Raw genomic sequence first — 16,427 nt, 5'->3', positions numbered from 1 at the left:
CTACAAGCAGTCACTTTTTGATGGATATTTGTTTGCATACATGATGAAGATGGACCATTGTGGGTAGGCAATTACCACATTTTAACACATTTCATGCAAATGTACCATTTTTCTCACACATCTATCCATGAAAGTTTTTCAGTCCCAGTTTGCACCCAGAGTCCTGACCGACTTTCACATTCTGTACTCAGATTCAATACTGGGATATTGTCGTATGCACGATCTTCGAACCCCAAAAAAATGCAGAATACCGAGAAGTCTCTGTAATCCAAAACACACTTTATTCGTAATAAAGTCGAATGGTGAATGAGCAGTGTAGACAGATGACGACAGGCAAGGTGAAGCTGGCTGGAGAAGCAGGCAGACAGGCAGACAGGAATCCAGGAAACCACAGGAGCGGCTATCACCAGCACCGGGTAATGCCTTAGGCAGAGCAAAAACAGACAGGATCAAAAACACGAAGGAAAAACACACTTGCAAAAAGTACTTAGCTTTAGCGAGAGCCTAGACGTAGTTGTCGTACAATGTACAGGGACGATCTGGCGTCGGAGTAGTGGAAAAGCCTGGTATATAAGCTGTGAAGACTGATGAGTAGATAGGAGACAGGTGTGCTGGTGATCAGCCGCAGGTGGGAGGTTCCTAGAGCCAGGCAGGTAACATACACACACATACACACACACATATCCAAAGACAAGTAGGGGACCAACAAGACACACCAGGAAGGGGAACACAGAGAACACAGGGCTGGAGAGGAAAAGGTGGCAGACTACCACAGATATAAGATGATTGCAATTATCTATTGTAATCATCTTCTAATTAACTAGCTGAATAGAAAACCAGGGGTACCCTGAGTCGTGAGGACCAGGACAGATACAACCACAATAGATTTTCTTTCTTTGTTTGTGTGTTCTTTTTTCTTTATTTGGATCATCTTAATCCTCTACCTGATAACTAATATTATTTTTTCTCAAGCACAATAGTGTTTATTCTTTGCCATCTGGCTTTAGATAAAATCTCATTAAAATTCACATTCCGTTGTTAATGTTCCTATTTTATTATGTTTTACAGATTACACTGTGGGATATAAACAGACAGGAGAGACATGAGAAAATGCATCCACATTTGACTTAACACTCACACAGACGATCCTCCCAGATAGTAGCTTATATCATGGTAAAAGTTTTTTAATGACAAAAAACGATTAAGGGGCACTTCTTGAATGATCTTTGGCAAACCTGAGGGCAGAAACTCTCCAGAGACTGCTTTTAAAAGGTTGTTTGTGTGGTAGTTTGAGAGGAGTCTTCTTTTCAATTGCTATTCACACAGGATCTAACAGGGTAGGAATTGCTGAAGAGGTTGTTGGAGAAGTAAAGTGCATGAAGAGATATTCATATTTAAAAAGCAGGAAGGAGCTTTTTCTTTTTGCTGTTTGTCTTCTCTATTTATTCAAATCATTATCACCACAGGTGCCAAAACAGCCTAAATTCTTATTCTGTTACTTTATTTTATCTTAAGGCCACTGAGCTACGCAAAGTGATGCATTTATTTGTCAGAGCCAAATAAATATGAGAAGGTTTTAAAATAGAAGTGGATAATTCCGCCTTTAAAAGGCCAATATGTTTTCACCACTCAAGCCTATATAACCTTGCCCTTTTGTAATCTGCAACCATACAGAACAAAAAAAAAAATAAGCCAAATTAGATGATTCAGAATCATAATGGTACTTCCAGTCCTAACAGACTCTAAAATGTGGAAATGAATTGAAAGGTAAGGAACTGAACTTGAAATAGCTGATTTTGGACCATAAAACACAATGCTGAAGTCTTCTGATGATTCTTGAGATTATTTGGATCAGATACCTCTGACGGTTTAGAACAAGGAACAATGTACTTCAAATACAGAAGCATAGGCAACAAATCTGAAGGCAGCAACAGCTGGGGAATCACTTTAAAGGGAACACAGTCAAATACTTATATTAAATATATTCCTTTACAGAAACACATCACAGTGTCCTGCCTCTTGCCTGGGCAACCTTGGAGTTTGTCTTGCGACATAAAGCATTGCAGATGAAGTCACCAGCCTCTACAACTTTGGCAAGGTTCACCCCCTGCAGGAAAAGATTATTGTATCAGTTAAAATGTAATGTCTACTGGGTGATTTTGGGGGTAAGACGAACAAAAAGTGTCAACTTAAAGGCAAGCTGCTCATGAATTTAAATGTATGTACAGGTAGAGAGAAAGCTAAACTGTAGTGACAACATTCCACCAGCAGGGGTAGGAATTGTTAAATAAATTGTTACTGAGAGGAGGCATGCAACACTGTGGGCTTGTGCAAGTTGTGTAAAGCCACTGATATTATAAAATAAACATTAACAGAGCCGTGTGCTTGCAGAGTGATCTGTTTATGTAAATGAGCTCTCAAAGAATTTGGTTGATCTGTTGGGATTATAGAGACATAAAATACAGCAGGTCTGTCAAAACGCACAGTGAAGACATACTTACAGTTTCAATGCCCATGCCATGGAGCATGTAGAGAACATCCTCTGTTGAAACATTGCCAGATGAACCCGGAGCGTACGGGCAACCTCCCAGGCCAGCTACTGCAGAATCCACCACACAGACCCCCATCTGCAAGGACACACAACAGAGACATTCAGCACCTCCACGCAGGCTTCACCGCAGGTAAAATCCAGGAACAAAGATCCTTGTTCTGTTGGATTGTTGTGCCCGGTGCAGTGTGCCTTGCCAGGGCTGCGGTCGTGTTTTACAGCTGTTTAGGAGAACTGTGGGCTTATGTCTTAAAGATGAGTGGGCACAGAATGTCCCGCAGTATGGCTTAGTCATCCTCTTTGTCAGCTTAAACCACTAGCACCACATAATTACGGCCTTGTTCATAAGAGAGGAACATTATAAATGCTGAACAGAACATTTCATATGTTTCTGATTCTCCTGGTTACTCATGTTTTTACAGCACTACTCTGCCCTTAAACCATGGGGATTCACTTTCTTGCCACATTGAGAAGACATTTTTTCCTCGGCTGGATGGTGTCCTCTTACACCAGGCCAACAATACAGGAATTGTAACATTACTACACAAATGTGCAGTTGCTACAAATAATCATTAATGTCATAAATTATTTCACTGATGACCTTGGTCAAAAATGTGTCTGAATATGATAAGACTATTTACACCTGCAAGAGATTTGGGGTTTTTTTTTTTTTTTTTTTTCTTTCTTTTGGCTCATTGGCTGCTTACAATCAACATAATTGTTCTATTTTGTGGGAAACGTTTCTGGTTTTATTTTTTACTGGCCACCATATGAAACTTAATGATGCATTTTCATTTGTTTTATTGAATTTTAATGCTTTTGTTGGACAGCTTTCCAAACATCTTAAAATGTTGCTTGGGAAATATTAGTTTACTGCTTCTCTTTTGATGTTAATGCGGCAAGTAAAATTCATTCATACACATACATTTTACAATTTCTCTGAATGCACATATTACATAGACAAAACTGTAGATCTTGCCATGGAGGTGTAAAACCTAACCACGAGTATAAACTTTGTTTTCACACCAAAAATGATGAAGCCAGACCTTCAGTTTTTCAGAGTCATTACGGACTAAGGTCTCAGGATGTTTTCCACATGTCCCTGGGATCGTCATGAGAATTTTAAAGATGTTTTCCAGCTTCCGTGGCAGAGCCAGATGTCAGAGGATCCCACAGTGAGACAAAATTAACACGCTGATCCTCTCAGTGGCATCGGGTCATGAAAGTCTTTCTTCCCGTGGAGCAGAACCAAGCAAGCTAAATTAAAAGAATCTCTATTGCCTTTTTTTTGAACAATGCCTCTAATTGGTTGCTTTTCTTCCAGACAAGAACCTACTTCTTTCAGTGGCAGTCTGAGCCAGGAGTAATTGCTGTTTGTGTTGGCAAGGGAAGAGGAGGAGGTGGGGTAGAAGGAGGAGGAGATCTACTCCGGTGTGTGCAGTGTACAAGATTTCCAGACCTTGGTTAAAGCCAGAGCAGGATATTGTACTAGGCAGAATATTTTTGTAGTATAAACACAGAGTTGTAATCTACCATGCCAATCCTCTCGCTTTCAGCTGCTAACCGTGTAAGGCCAGCGGTCTTCAGCTTACTGTTTCCGAGAGGAACAAAACGGACCCTTCAGCAGCGTGCCCTGTTCCTCTGGACACTAATCGTGCAGGAATTGGTGGTCAGCAGCTCGAGCTTGCCAACGCTCAGTTAGCTTCACACTGCCCAGAAACCAGATGTGCACTCAGTGTTAAAAAGCCATATTCAGTGAGCTGTGGCCATATAAAAACAATACATTCTTGGGTAAAGACACAGTGCATTTTCAAACTTGCATGATTTGGGATAAGCTTGTTGACATTCTATACTCTGAGTGGACGAGGCTGAAGATGGACATGCTCCCATTTTGGTTTTATAACTGCGTCAGAGAGAGAGAAAAGAGAGAGCGTGTATTCACTGAAGGATGTGAAGCAGTTAGGCTTTACCCACTTCAACATAAACTGGGAAGCTGAAAGAAACTGTCACAGATCCACTGCTGACACATATATCACCTTCCAGGAACGCATAAATAAGCTTGCCACTGGAAAGCAAAGCCCAGATATTGGAGGGCAGCTAGGAGATAGACAAAACAAACATACAAAGAATAACTAAATTACATTTTTACTTCATGATTTATTTGAGCATAAAAGTAATTCACAGTCCATATCAACGTCTTCATGGATTACTGCGTTCCATGAATGCAGAACAACCGATAACCACGACAATCAGTCCAGTTTATGTTTTTATGTTCAGGTGGAAGCTGTGTGGTCAGTAATAGGTAAACAACACTATTAAATCAAGCCATATATAATTTTATTACCCCCCCCCTAAAAAAGGAAATGAATTTGGTCAAAGCTGCAAAAAAAATTATTAATCTACAGAGACAAAAACAAAACTAGTAATTGGCATAAACACTGACCATGATGCACCTGTTCATATGCTTATTGACGAAGTCTTAGTCATAGTAAAAATGTCTATCAAAAAAACTAACAAAAAAAAATGAAGGGGGGCTGAAAGAAAAAGTTTAGGAGCTACTGTGCTAAATACAGCAATTATTAATTTTAATATTTAACAATAACATTGTAACTGTCAACCTATCCTATGTTTTTTTACAATAAATATCACTTTGTGATATTTGGTCTAGTTGTTATTACTGTATGTGCTTTCGTTCTGTACATACTGTACATGTATACTTTTAATGTTTGATTTCTGTCCTTTACTCTAATACTAAATTATTCTACTCATCAACACTAGAGTTATTGACTCTGCACAGCCTGTCACGGTTAAACATTTCCTCACAGAAAGAAAATACTGAAGATAGATTGTTATTGTTAGCGGAGAGCAGTGTGCAAGTGTGAGCACAAACAGGTTATACTGTATTCTCCAGCTGCAGCAGTACACAATACACCAAAATTGTGGTTAAGAATAAATAATTTCCCTTGCCAAGCCTGTGAAATCTAAGTACATACGTTGCCATTGTGTGAACTGCCAGGAGCAGGTTTGTAACAAAGCCCCCCCAGACCTCCTGCAAAAAAAAGGAAAAGGTACAAAGACTGAGGAATGTCTTTATCAGGAACAAAAGAGGTGACTCAAGGCTGACAGCGCCGGGGGAATTCATCTCTCTCCCAGTTGGTGGTGTGGACTTCTGGCACACAGTAATGAAAAGCTATGATACAATCTTTCATTTCCATCTTGTTTATGGGTGAGCAAATGGTTGATTAAATATTCCCGGCTGCTATTATTTTCTGTGGCTGCTGGACAGCTGTGATGAATCATTCTAAATAAGATCCGTAGATGAATTTTACTGTCCTTCTGCGCTTTTTCACTCCACTGTCCAAAATCAAAGCTAGCTTTAAAAATATTTGTTACTTTGCACATGGACATTGTTAAGCTTTTCTTCAGTGCAATGTTTCCGTGTTACAGATAAATAGCACCAAATAGCACTTTTAGAGTAAATCAAACCAGAATTTCCTCCAAATAAATGCTTTACTGTGTTTTGTGTTCTGACAGAGTTGACTATGACAAATGTGCAAATGTAAATATTTGTTTAACATCTGAAAACGTCAAAAAAAGACACAGTCAGTTAATCAGTTTTTTACATAGAAGTTAAAAGCAAGTATCTCAAGTTAAAATACTATGAACTGCCATGTATTCATTCTTCATTATTCTCATAAATAATGTGAAGTTATATCTGTTTATAAATGAAGGACTTTCACCCCATGGAGTAGGGCCAAACAAGCTAAATTAAAAGAATCTCTATTGTCTTTTTTTGAACAATGCTGCTAATTGGTTGCTTTTGTTCAGCACAATGTTGCATAGCATGCAATCAAATTTACAATACAGTAGTAATAGCTGCAGTAAAAAGTGATAACTGGCCTACTTTGTCAATTTCAAAAATAAAACATAAGGAAATGAATATGTGTAATATGTGAAAATCTACCAGCAACATATGTGGTAACTAGTTATTGGTGTTAACATTAAGGTGCTTTGTCTTTGGTGGGTGTGTGACTCGTATTAATTACATGTTTCCAGGTCTTAAAACTAGGTCTTTGCAGTAATTTACGCAAACTAAAAGTCAGAAAGCATAATTGTCTTCTGCCCACCAGATATTTACAAGTGCTATCAGAGTTTCTAGAGTTGTGTCTGCAGCTGCAGCGCCATTCATCTTGTGCTCAGCAGCAAGCGAACGAAAGGATCATTTTCCACTGGCCTTTAAGCACAGCATTGTCAGAGAGTTCAACAGCTAAGCGACAGATGAGTTAGGAGCCCCCCAGGGCCCAGGGTTTGCTTTGTCCAACAGACACTGAATAGGTGAGCCTTTGTGCTGACCCCCTCACATCTGTTGACCCACCCAGCCCCAATGAGCTTCCTCCTCTGCAATGACAATGTGCTCCAGAGAATTGATACAGCCATATCTGTGTTACCTCTGTTTTATGTCTGGATTTATGTCAGTTTTACACTAGCTACGGGCAAAGTGATGAAAAACACCCCGATGAGAGCTCTTCCACAGGGGTTTACAACCTAATTACATTTTTGTGAGCTGCGTAGAAACAGAGTACATTACTGTAAGGGCCCATTGGAAATATCTTATGTTCATTAAAATTCTGGGATTTTTTTTCCAGTGAGCAGTTTGTGAATCATCTTGCTTTGTGGGGAGGCTTAGATCAAGTTTCTTAATGCCCCTCTTCCTTGTTGACTGATGGTTCCTGGTTTTCTCTGTGTCCCATTGTAACGTACACATTTGTTTTGTGCTTTTTCAATACTCTCCAAACAGAGGATGCATTCATAAACTGACACACTGTCATTAAAGCTCAGGGCAGAATCAGGTTTACAGTGAGTTTTATGAACACTTGGACAACGATACATTGTTTAATACTTCAGCATTTGTTTAAGAGGAGAATGTCAATATGAGTTTTGAGATTTACAATAGATGAACACATATTATATGTGATTATATTCTTCTAAGCTCTAAAATACGTGAATTTGCCTTAAATGGCCAAAATAAACTGCCATCAGCCTAACTGAATATTTTGATTGATTTAACTTCCTTTTGACTGATTCCAGTGGAAAATAGAAGAAAAGATTCTGTCTTTTAATGTCCTGTAACATCTGCCTCGAAAATTGTCCAAAAAGATGGATTGGGGGCAGCTTAACATATGATTATCCCCAGCAGGAATAATGATTTAAAGCCTCAGAAACAACTTGTGATCTCTACAGTGTTGGCAGTTACTTAAGGAAGTTGAAAGATATCCTGGAACAAGAATCACCACCTCGACTTTGCTTCCACATCTGGTTGCTCCTCTTCATGTCATCATGAGTAACAACATTGATTTATGCAAAGGCTGGGCATTTATCCATAATCGGCCTGCAGTTCTCCACAAGAGTGTTCGTATTCATCGTAAGGAGAAGATGCCCAAAGAATCCTTGCCAAGCCACTGCGAAAGCAGAAAGCTGTCGAACAATTTAACATGAGAGGATGTGCGGATCAAGAGGATGATGCATTACTGTCTGGTGCTTGAACAGAGGAGAATCTACACTTGCAGCTCTGAAGTAAATGGGCCTCCTCCTCCAACCATGCCAGTAAGCACTCTACAGAAAGTACTTTTCACATCCCTCACACAAAGATCAGGATGTTTTTTTCAAACTTTTCTTCACATAAGAGAGGTGTGACTCACACCTGTCCTCCCAGAATTATCAGGGCTCATGCCTTTTCTTCAGAGATACCTGAGAATTATTCAATCTTTCTTTCTCCACAGTAAGGCAGCACAGTCTTGCCAGAGAGAGCAGCACTTGTAAACCTTCACCACAATTTGTTTTAGAAATATGGATAGTTAGGATATGGATAGTTAGGATGGATTGTTATTTTTATTTTATTATCTTGACCTTTGTTTTTCTCATTTGCTTTCATTGTTAATCTCTTTTGTGCCTAAGGGCCTTCTTGTAAATGCGATCATTCATCTCAGGGGGTGTATCCTTGAAGTTTGAAATTTATAATGGACAGTTTTGGGTGTGTTCATCTCAGTTTTTACAATCATCCAGTGGTGGAAGAAGTATTCAGATCCTTTGCTTGGTCTTTCATTCAAAACCTTACTTAAGTAAAAGTATCTAAGTATATCAGCATAATTGACTTAAAGTATCAAACGCAAAAGTACTCATTATGTAAATGGTCCCTGTCAGTGTTATGTTAGATGTTTAAGGATGAGCTAATTTTAACTACTTTATATACTGCTGGGTAGTTTCATCTACAGCAATGCATCATATTCTATAAGACCATCATATGTTTGTAGCGTCGCTGTCCTGTGAGAGCCAAGTATCTCTAAAAACTCAACTTTTCATGAGCTCAGAAAGCAGCCCTGTTTTCTGCTTTGTGACGAGGCATTTTCCAGCTAATCCAAGGAGGTTTTAAATAGTTTATTTAACTTAAGAAGTAGGAGAATTTCCCTAAACCATAAAGGAGCACTAAATCCATCAGTTTATGCAAAAACTTGTAATTCAAAATCACCAGATTTGGAGATATGTGGTTTTCACTGGACAGGAAGGGTATGCAAATGTGTAATCTAAAAAGTAACTAGTAACTAAAGCTGTCAGACAAATGTAGTGGAGTAAAAAGTACAATATTTCCCTCTGAGATGCAGTGGAGTAGAAGTAGAAAGTAGCATAAAATGGAAATACATAAGTAAAGTACAAGTACCTCAAATATGTACTTAAATACAGTACTTGAGTAAATGTACTTACATTCCATCACTGCAGCCATCCTTTACTTAAAAAAACTGCTTACATGCACAACTATGAAGGTACGCAGGGTTAAAGTTGAATAAGCTGATGCAGTTATGCAAAATGCAGTAAATGATCTGGATTCATAGTTTGGCTAATGTCTTATTTTTGTTGCCAAAACAATAAAAGTAAGTCCTTGTCTTAATATATCTAATATTAAGAGCCTATTACTACTACTTCTGCTACTACAATACTACCTAAACACACTACTTCTTCTGCTATTGGTGATAATAATTATGCTAATAATAATAATGATCATAACATAATAATCATTATGGTCAGTCGTAGCTGTAGTTTTGAAATTACTCTTCATACTATGTATTATGAGTTCTTACCTGAAGTGCAGTAAGGATGTTGGGCAGTGCTTGCCCATAAGTGTCATGGCAGTGAACTGCTACAGCATTGGTGGGCACTTCCTTCATCACACTCTGCAGCATCTTAAACATGGAACCTGGAGTACCAACACCGATGGTATCGCCCAAGGAAATCTCATAACAGCCCATTTCATATAACCGCTTAGCCACCTAAAGAATAGTGAAAATATGGTAAAATGCTCTCATTAAAAGGAAATCATATAGCAAAAGAACCGGCTTATCTGGCTAATGCTTATCTCCAGTAAGATGCAAGTATCATTTGAAGTTTGGTTTAGCATTGAAATGGCAGAGAATATACCTTTTAATCTGACAATTCTTTAATCTATATTTCATTGTTCATGACAGTTCAATCTGTAGTTACAGTTGGAATATGAAGAACTCGCTCAATGGTTGAAACCAAACAAAACACTCAGCTCTGTGATTCACATGGCCAGCCATGACAATGAACTGATGACAAACAAGGGAGTGAATTTTTTACTTTAAACATATTTATCCAAAGCTTTTGCATCCAAGTAGGATTTTTTATGCTAGAGAAAACAAAGAAACACCACCTTATCCCCAGACAATTACACATGCTGCTGAGATAAGAGCCTGCTTGCCTGTGGTTTCATGAAATGAGCATCATCTCATAAATTCATTATGTTTGAAAAGTGAGGAAAAATTGTATTGCACCATGCCAGATTATAAGGAAAAAAACAGGCTTTACCTTAACCAATGTAAACTTACACGTATATACGTCTACAAAACCTGTATTTTGTAAATGTTTCATAATATATTATGTCAGTGACATGTGATAACATTTCAAAATGACCATTCATGAATATTTTCTCTAGTTCAGAAGGTTTATCTCACCTCAGCAACTTTGGAAGGTTCAATGTGTCCCTCATGGGGACATCCAAGGGTACAAGAAACATATCTGAAAGAGGAGAATTTGAATGTGTTTTTGTAACATTTGATAGCATTTGATGTTATTGACTAACTGTAAAAAACTAAACAACTGCTGTGGGTGGAGTAGCAATTCACTGTAACATGGAGAACTTCTGATTATTTTGGTATGGTGGCGTCTGTATTCCTGATAACAGGATTATATGTAGATTCGCTGAAGTAAAAATCAAGTGGAATATTTCACCGTTGCCTGTTGTTCTAGATGGACTAGCTCTTTTGCCCTTGTTGTTTTGGCTATTCATCTGTTTGTCAGTGAGATACAAAAAGATTTACATGACATTTGGTTAATAGAACGGTGATTAGATTTTTTGGTGGTGATCCAGATCTTGATTCTGTGCCATTTGTTAATTATCAAACAGTATTTGGTACTTGGAAAGTGACAGTGTTTACACTAATCCCCTGTATTTCTCATGTGTTTGTCTTTTTTTGGACAGAGAGGTTCATATAATCTAAGAAAGCATGCATTACACTTGCAGTGGCTTACTGTTCTGTATGTATGACAAAAGGCAAAGCTATAGACACTGTTTGGTTTGCTTTAGTGTCCATCTGGACTTTTTATTAATGCATAGATATAACCTGGTGAACATCTGGAAGTTTGCTATAAAGGTATCACTACTGAATTGTGTGTTTTCTCCTACATATAGAAACTGTTTTGTTTTCATTTGGAGTAAAAAATAAATGCAGTAATCAGCGTAAAATCAGAAAGTGAGTAAGACATTAGATATGTGTTTTCACTCATTGTAAGTGACAATTAATATCCAGAGTACTAACCCACGGACTGGAATTTGTCGCTCTTTGGCAGTGTTAATGACTTCCTCAAACCTCTGCATGCTTTCATCAATAGAGCAGTTAATATTTTTTTTACTGAAGGTTTCAGACGCTGACCCAAACACCGCCACCTCAGTAGCACCAGCTGCAACCTTAAAAGAGGAGAGAAAAATGAACTTGTAAAACCGTTTTGAACACTCTGTTTGAGTCACACTTACGTAAGTGCAGGAATTATGTGGCAAAAAAGAATGTAGTGCCAACAATTAACTCAAATTGACAAGCATGGGTAAATAGTTATGGTTTAGAGCAGAGATCATCATGCTGAAGTGAAAATTAATGCTTACAGCATCCTGGAAGCCTTGCATGTTAGGTGTCAAAACAGGATACCGAACATGAGGTGCTCTCTGGATTCCTCTGAGTACATCAGTGTGGTCTGCCATCTAAATGAAGGAGGGGGGGGGACATATGATGTAAAAAAAATACATCATCTCACCATGTTCCTGAGAATACATCATCCTGCACAAATGTTTTCACATGCCTGAGGGCAGCAGACATTCAATAAAGGACAGAATTATTTTTTCATGTCACATTTCTCAGTGTAAACACAACATAAGACATGTTCATGTTTGCCCTTTTTCAGGAAGTAAAGAGAAATACAATTTATGACAGGGAAGGAGAGGTCGACTATATGAAGAATATTGTAAAAAATTATTTCCAAAAGCATCTGTGGGTCCAACAAAGATGCTAGAGGAGCAGGTTGTCCTCAGTAGTTAAGCAGACAAGAAAGAGGGCCTAATAAATCACTCAGCACTCTTTTGTGGTGCACAAAAAAAGAGTTATTACCTGCGGTACCCACTTTGAAGAGACAAAGCTGGTGGCCTCGATCACAGGCAGACCTGTTCCTGAGAGCATGTCTATCAGCTGGATTTTCACCCTTGTTGGAACAATTTCCTGAAGAACAATGAAACTGAAACAGCTCTTTCTGGATTTGATTTCACTCAAGATGGGAGGTACAACAAGCACATATCTGGCAGATTGGGTTTTTTTTGCTACGCTGCTTGACAATCACATTGATACCTACATTCACATGCTGAATCTTGCAATTGCTGAATATTTTGAGATCTCTCAAAATATACAATATTGCTCATAATAATTATCTCTGCAAACCCTGCAATCTGTAAAACTACAGGCGTGCAACAAGGGAATGATAAAGCTGTGAAATGCTGAGCAGAATAAACTAAACCAGAAGCCGTGTCATCTTTCCTATTCAATTTCAAAGAAAATGTGAAACATATGCTCCTGGCAATTGTGACACACAACACATATGTTATGGATTGTTTTATGTATGAAAGATATAGGGGAAAAATTGGGGTTTTCCCGGCATGGTCATGTATAGTATACAAAACAAGGGTGCATATAAAAATAAATGAGATACCTTTTCATTTTGAAGTCCATCTCTCGGCCCAACTTCAACTATTTTAACAAACTCTGGAAACTCATGTCCTGTGATGGTCTGGAAAAATATCAAAGAGAAGCAGAAAAGAGGCTAAAGAGATGAATACCACTCAACAGGACACTGAACACAAGCAGACAGTCATCCTTCTGGCATGGGATGCTCCAGGACAAGTTATTTCTAACATGAACAACTCTGTACCTCAAAGCCAGATGAAACCTGAGAGGCAAAACATAAACCTGTCATGCTATTAGGATGCAAACTCAGGAGATGTGTCACAGAGAAAAGACTAGGAAACAAGATAAGGGTAACTCCACACAAACCACAAGGGATATTGTAAGGATCAGGGTATTTTTCTGGTCTGAGCCTCATTCTTCTGCCTCATAATTCTAGAGAAAAAGCCCTTATTGAGTTCAAATGTAAAACCTCAACAGAGATGGAAGATTACAGAATTTATATAGCTAATTTCTTAAACAGAGTGACAGTGGCATTTAAAAAAAAAATAAGTTGACCTGCTAATCCATCTAATCAATTTTTCTCCACTAGGGAGCAGAGAAACAAAACAAGCCAACATATGTGGCAGTTTATTAAGCTGTTACGGCTAGTGCCGTCTTTTATATCCAGCAGGCATGGAGCAACATTAGCATTCATTTGGAGTCGTATTTCTGTGATGCTCTGTAAGTCCAATATTCAAATTTAATATTCATTAAACTGTCTTCACCAACTACCCTTAAGTCACTAAGTTTTTGTGCTGAGCAGTTAGCTAAGCTAGTTTACAGCTAGTTTAACTGTTATGCAGTATGCTTAACATAAGTAGGCCTATGCTTATACTTATACTTCACTGCATTTTCAGATGAAAATATTGTACTTTTTAATCCATAACATGTATTTGATGTATTGTCATAGATTTAACTACCCAACAGTGTATAATGTTAGCAACATTAGTAACTAACATTAACGTTAGTAATGTTAGCTAATTAGTTTGAATCACTGTAACTCCAACAAATACAACAATGAAGTGCTGCTTACTGTACAGGTTAATGCATCAGTAATACAGTACTTTTACTTCTGCTAGATTAAGTAAGTTACATTTTTTCTATAGTACTTATGTGCTTTGTAGTAAGATTTTGAATGCATGGCTTTTACTTGTAATGCCGTATTTTTACACTGTGGTATTGCTACTTCTTGAGGGTAACAATTGAAAAGGTAGCCTTCAGGGGTTGATGAGAACAAGGCAGACTCAATCATGAAGAAATGTGCAGGCCATAAAACCAAAACAATAATAATAATAAGAGGCTAAAAAGCTACATACAGTACTGTAGATGCCTCTTGAGTGATTTGATTCAATGTAAATCTCAGCCTATTTGTCCCCTTGCAATAAACAACAACAATAATTATGTTGAGGCAGTCTAATGGAGTTACACACCACAGAAGAAAGAGAAGAATCTAGTCTGCATCTTTTGTCACATACGATGAAAACCATTTACCATTCATATATACAGGGAATCCCATGCATCCTTAAAAATACAATAATATGTAAAAGTAATACAGAATTTCAATTGAAGGGGACCATTATATAAGCAACAGGCAGCAGCAGCACTGTCAACTGTGGCTGGTTGCTGTGCAGCCTCTCTGTCATGAGAGTCATGTGGCAGAGCATGTGCAGCAGATTAGAATCAAGAAAAAGGACGCCCACCTTCTCCTCCAGCAGCCAGCGTTTCAGCCATGGGTAGTCCTGGATGAGTTGCTCATAGCTCAGGCAGTGCTTCACTGTAGTGGGTACGTTACCCATCCGAATGGCTGCTGTTCAGCCCGCTGTACCTCCGTGTCCTCTGAGAATAACCCTGCACAGACTGCTGCAACTAATATAGCAAATTGAAGTGTCAGATCAATATGCTAATGCAGGACTGGACGGTGGAGGGCCTTGGTGCATGAGACGATGGCATAAGAGACGGTGCAGACGGTGGAGGATGATTCAGCAGTTGCCATGGCAGCCACATCCCTTCCAGGGAGGGGATCAAAACACAGAGGGATGGGGGGATGGAGACTTAGAGAGAGGAAATGGTGTGAAGCAAAGTGACATATGGAGCGATATGGGAGATTAGTACTGAACTTTGGGCAGTGAATTCTTGTGGAAGCATTTTGAGGAAAGATATACAGTAATATGTGCATCCAAAAAAGGGAATGCAGGTGCAGGGCAGACGAAATGAGAAAAGAAGGGTTTGTACAACTGCAAATCGGCTCCAAATAAGTACTGACTGCTTTCTTCACCGTGGAAGCATTTTAACCAGTATTCACTAAAAAGTCTCACAGCTGATGTTTTATATCTTGATTCAGCAAGATTAGATACACATTCAACTCACCGTTCTAATGAGAATTGAATGCTTCAGGGAAACAGGCTGCTTTGATTGATCTCCTGTGACCTAAACAGTTGAGGGGTTTCCATTGCCAGACGTGACACTGCTGCCAATGTCAACTGCATGGTGTAATAAAATCCCTTGTTAAGCCAGGGCAACATTTACCAGAGAAAGAGCCATTCTTCTGAACCCAGATGTTAACAATAGAGGGGCTTAATGAAGTCCTAGCATTCAACCATCTCACCACACTAAACGGCTCTGTGATGAGAGACCTCTACCTCTCTCAGGGGAGGCGACTCATATGATCAGCCCCGAAAAAGCCTTTTTTGTAGCAGACTTCAAGGTTGATGTCTATCAGTTGCCACCCCCTAAAATTTAAAATGCCTTTTGGCATATTGCCTTTAATTACTTATTCATGGTCCTCTTAGCTAAGCACAGAAAAACAAGGAATGCAGCAGCATTCATGATTGAATTTTGAAGTATAGAACTTTAAAATCAAATTTTAAACTTTTTAGTCGTTTGTTGGGCTTTAAATTTTTTTCTGATATCTGTAAATTTGTGTTTTAAATGCATAAGAGCCTGGAAATAATGAATTTTGTAGAAGCGCTAAATTAGTGCAAATAATAAGTCTACTACTACAGAGCACAGTGTTGGGTATGTAAACTGTATGAAGACACTTTTAATTATGTTATGGAACTAATTATAATGTAACAATTCTTTATAATATCACAAAGTAAGGTTGCTCTCTTAATTGCTCTTTTTCAGTCAATGATAACTGCATAAGTTGATTAACCCTAACTGGCCTTTTAACGTTTCTACTTTCAAGGAAACTCAGAGGCTACAGTTTATCGTGACAAATACCAAATGCAAAGGGGGACTTTAAAGAACTGGCTTTTAAGGGCTTTTCTGTGTTTAGGAATCAATGTGCTGCAGGTGAGAAGAAAGTTTAAGATGGTATGCAAACAGCGGAAGAGTTGACATTTTAAAAAAAGTACTATAAAACAGTTCATCTGACATCTGTAAGAAAAGGAAAAATAGCTTTTTTGTAAGATATTAGAGAATTTTTTAAAGTTTGAGGTGGTTTCAAGCCAACACTGATATGTGAAACATCAATAATAATCTTTTTCTGTAGTACATACATTAACTGTATGTGGTATAACACAAATGATCAAAATTACTCTGTG

At 38.3% G+C, this 16,427-nt stretch overlaps 1 protein-coding gene across 2 annotated transcripts; it reads right to left on the bottom strand.

Annotated features, from left to right (window-relative positions):
- Nucleotides 1-262: 262 nt before the first annotated feature.
- Nucleotides 263-14,873, bottom strand: hmgcll1 (3-hydroxymethyl-3-methylglutaryl-CoA lyase-like 1). Of its 2 annotated transcripts, XR_006379958.1 has the most exons (10): nucleotides 14,583-14,873; nucleotides 12,869-12,946; nucleotides 12,277-12,384; nucleotides 11,778-11,873; nucleotides 11,437-11,585; nucleotides 10,573-10,636; nucleotides 9,682-9,870; nucleotides 2,502-2,627; nucleotides 524-2,107; nucleotides 263-423 (listed from the first exon to the last, which is right to left on the bottom strand). XR_006379958.1 is itself a non-coding variant. In XM_044215054.1 (9 exons), exons 1-9 carry the CDS (start codon nucleotides 14,676-14,678, stop codon nucleotides 2,003-2,005), a joined length of 1,011 nt encoding a protein of 336 aa, XP_044070989.1. In that variant the 5' UTR covers nucleotides 14,679-14,873; the 3' UTR covers nucleotides 263-2,002. The 2 variants fall into 2 exon arrangements, 1 of the variants encoding a protein (XP_044070989.1); XM_044215054.1 differs by having other exon boundaries at nucleotides 263-2,107.
- Nucleotides 14,874-16,427: the final 1,554 nt, after the last annotated feature.

The sequence above is a fragment of the Siniperca chuatsi genome, linkage group LG11, assembly GCF_020085105.1.
Source record: "Siniperca chuatsi isolate FFG_IHB_CAS linkage group LG11, ASM2008510v1, whole genome shotgun sequence".
Classification (NCBI taxonomy): Eukaryota; Metazoa; Chordata; class Actinopteri; order Centrarchiformes; family Sinipercidae; genus Siniperca; species Siniperca chuatsi.
The sequence above is the reverse complement of the archived record's forward strand: the minus strand, read 5'-3'. Positions and strand labels throughout refer to the sequence as shown.

Excerpts from the sequence above, each read along its gene's own strand:
- hmgcll1 (XM_044215054.1), bottom strand. The coding sequence starts at position 14,678 with ATGGGTAACGTACCCACTACAGTGAAGCACTGCCTGAGCTATGAGCAA. Across the intron at positions 11,874-12,276 it reads CTTCAAAGTGGGTACCGCAG|ATGGCAGACCACACTGATGT; the intron begins GTAATAACTCTT and ends TCCTTCATTTAG. Across the intron at positions 2,628-9,681 it reads ACATCCTTACTGCACTTCAG|ATGGGGGTCTGTGTGGTGGA; the intron begins GTAAGAACTCAT and ends GTGTCCTTGCAG.